This window comes from Borostomias antarcticus, assembly GCF_949987555.1.
Source record: "Borostomias antarcticus genome assembly, chromosome: 16".
Taxonomy (NCBI): domain Eukaryota; kingdom Metazoa; phylum Chordata; class Actinopteri; order Stomiiformes; family Stomiidae; genus Borostomias; species Borostomias antarcticus.
The window spans coordinates 3,630,045-3,633,605 of NC_140249.1; the positions used below are offsets into that span (position 1 = coordinate 3,630,045).

Consider the following 3,561-nt stretch of genomic DNA (forward strand, 5'->3'; position numbering starts at 1 on the left):
ACCATGGCGGTATTGGGATTGATCAAGGGCGAATGTGAAATAGCAGCCAGGAACTCAGCGGGTTATCCGAGATGCCGTAGCAGCGGCCAAAGCTCCTGCTGGCGGGGAGTGAAGCTCTTCAACTCGCCGGTCACTGGCTCCCTGGAGGAATTTAGCCTGGCTGCAATAACGTTATTGTGAACGGAATGAATACCATCTACTAGCAAACAAAACATGTTCAGCTATAATTAACCAGTTAAAACTAAGATGCCTGGATAAAAAAAATAATGTCTCCAATGGATATATTTGACAAAAACAGGTTAATATGCAAGCCGGTTTTCATTGCTAACTCAAAGCAGGGAGAGCCGGGAACGTGCGTCTACATTTCACATAAATGTGAACCTGTTCGTGGACGCGCGTAGGCCAGAAAAGCACAACTGCGCAAGTACAAAAGGCACCGGAAGGTCAGAAAAGCACAACTGCGCAAGTACAAAAGGTACCGGAAGAACTACAAATTTGCCAAGATGGCGCGGTTCAATAGGGCTTCACTTAAGATTTCGAATCCTGGGGGCCTGGCCCTCCCAACTGGTCAACTGTCACTCGCGTCAATTTCCGCGTCCAATTCAAAACCAATGGAGAGCGTTTGCGTCGAATGATCTTCCAGTCGCGGGGAAAACGCACTGGCGGCGCGTCGTGGAGTCGCGAGCTAATTAGCATAAAATAGACATCCATCCTATTTTATGCTAATTTACGCGTAGCAGTGTCCAATCAGGAGAGGGTATTACACGTTCATGTGGATTTTTGCTCTCCCCGCTGTATTGCATGTCCCTGCATTAGCATTGTCTACCTACCATCAAATCACAATTCAATCAAATATATCGTTTCGAAAAAAATATTTCTTTATCCAGGTATCTTAGTTTTAACAGTTTCATTATAGCGGAGCAGGTTATATTTGCTCATATGTGGTATTTATTTGGTATATATTACTTCATTTTTGGCTCATTGACATCCTTTGGAACGTCTCGCAGGCTCATATTTCTAGCGGCTCACAACGCGTCATTATATGTTGCACATATTTGATTGGTTGACTAGCCTGGAGAGACTAAGCGTTCTGTGTTGCTAGGAGATGAGAAACATGTTCTTGTTTGGTAACAAGATAGCATGATTGTGTTACTTTGTAGTCTTTGATGCTGCAATAATAATTGCGGGGTACAGTAAGCAGAGGTGAGGTGAGGTTGCCATGTCGCATTGTTTGGAAACGGAGAGGCTGCGCTCAGGTGCGCGCGAGTAGCCTACCCTGCAGCTTCTACGTTGCCATGGACACAGCAGGACACGGCTCATTGAGTATAAATGCACAGAGCCGTGAGCCATGAGCCACAAAATGTGGCTCACGGCTCACAAAGTATAAATTAGGCTTTACTGTTTTCTTTGGAACCTTTTTTCAGATGTGGTTGGCTACTGTCATAAATGGTTCCATCAATCTTTTTTTTTCATGAATAGGAATGAAGCTATTTCAATTTAAAATTTAAATTGTTTAATTAGAATTAATACATCAAACATTTTTGCATGGTCGGTTGTGACAGGTACAACAGGAGCGCTGGGGCACTAAGACCCAGTAGGTATACCTACCTCTCGTCCTGAGTATGGACAAACACTGTGATCAATGCTCCTTGTTTTCTGTCACGGGCTGCAGCTGTATAAAACCAAGAATTTTGGGTTTTTCACCAGTGGAGTACAGAGACAGCGCAGACAGCAAGATAACTTCACTTTTCTAAGGATTACGCACGAGAGCTTTGGTGCGTTTTCCTGCTGTTGCACTATGTAGGCCTATGTATTATAATATTATTCTACTTTTCAACATTTTGATGCAAACTTTGAATACACTGTGTTGTATCTTTTTATGCACGAGTAATTATTTCGATTGCGTAAAATGGATATTTCCATCAAAACGTACTGTTTCACCTTAAAAACGACACTCGGATCGTAACTGCAATGAACGAAAATGAAGAAGAAACGGACCCAATTTCCTTTCCCCAAAACAATAAATAGGCAGGCTGTACTGTTTTTGATCAGTTGGATTGAGAGCGAGAAAGAGAAAATGGACATTTGATAGGCTACTTGTGGGGATATGGGTTGCGTCTCATAGAAAAGTGTGAAATCTCAAAGACTTATTGGGAATCTCTGATGCTGAAAAGCGCCCGAAGGGATGGAAATGTCAAATAATTTCAAGCCCACTCCTGCGCTCTACGGACACACCATGAACACCACGAACGACACGTTTGTGACAGATTCATCAAAACTGGACGAGAGCGCCAAGAGTCTTGCCTATCAGACCAGTTTGGCCGTGATTCTTTCCGTCATCACTCTGGCTACTACTTTGTCAAACGCATTTGTCATTGCTACTATTTCACAGTCTAATAAATTGCAAACACCGGCAAACTTTCTCATAGCTTCTCTGGCCGTCACTGACCTCTTGGTGTCCATTTTGGTGATGCCTATTTGCGTCCTGTATACGGTGAGTCACACCTGGACTCTGGGGCAGGTGATATGCGACATTTGGTTGTCCTCAGATATAACGTGTTGCACTGCATCTATCCTTCACCTGTGCGTAATCGCTCTGGACCGGTACTGGGCGATCACGGATGCCGTCGAGTATTCCAAGAAGCGCACCCCGGCGCGCGCGGCGGCGATGGTCGTTACCGTCTGGGTCATCGCCATCTCCATCTCCCTGCCGCCCCTCTTCTGGCGCCAGGTGAAGGCGGAGGAGTTAACCAGCTGTAACGTCAACACGGATCATATATTCTACACTATCTACTCCACGTTCGGGGCATTCTATATCCCCACGTTGTTGCTAATTGCGCTCTACGGAAGGATTTACGTGGAAGTCCGTAGGCTAATTTTGAAACAATCCCCCAAGAAGGTGCACGGGAAACGGCTCACTTCAGCGCACTTGGTCACCAACTCCCCCGGGTCCGTGGCGTCGACTAGCTCTTTGCAGTGCGGGAGGCACGATGCGCACTCCAGTGATACCGGGTCCCTGGCGAGCGACAACCAAGTGAAAGTAACTGTGTCAGACGCGCTTTTGGAGAAGAAAAGAATCTCAGCTGCTAGAGAGAGAAAAGCAACAAAAACACTGGGCATCATTTTAGGCGCCTATATCATATGCTGGCTACCGTTTTTTATTTACACGCTGGTGGTGACCACCTGCACAACCTGCTTTTACCCCGAATTGTTTGACTTCTTCACCTGGCTTGGCTATCTGAATTCTCTGATCAATCCCATCATATACACCATGTCAAATGATGACTTTAAGAAAGCTTTCCACAAACTCGTGCGCTTTAGATGTTGCAGGTCCTGAAAATGTAACTGTCTTCCACGTCACCTAAGCCTTTCCCTGTAGCCCATTCTCTCCTCCAAAATCGTTTGGTATAAGAAAAGCTTCTTATAACGTAAAAGTTGTCACGGTTGAACTAAATAAGGTGACGCTGTATTGCAAGAGAAGATACACGTAGGCTATATAATTACACTGATTTTATGGAAGCCAGGTATTTGGGCCAAGAAGACAACTTTAAGCAATAGTCA

The 3,561-nt window shown here is 45.0% G+C and overlaps 1 protein-coding gene across 1 annotated transcript; it reads left to right on the plus strand.

Annotated features, from left to right (window-relative positions):
- Nucleotides 1–2,185: 2,185 nt before the first annotated feature.
- htr1b (5-hydroxytryptamine (serotonin) receptor 1B) lies at nt 2,186–3,337 on the plus strand (the record flags this gene model as incomplete). The annotated part of the gene is made up of 1 exon (XM_084451040.1): nt 2,186–3,337. One exon carries the CDS (start codon nt 2,186–2,188, stop codon nt 3,335–3,337), a length of 1,152 nt encoding a protein of 383 aa, XP_084307166.1.
- Between the last annotated feature and the right edge of the window lie 224 nt (nt 3,338–3,561).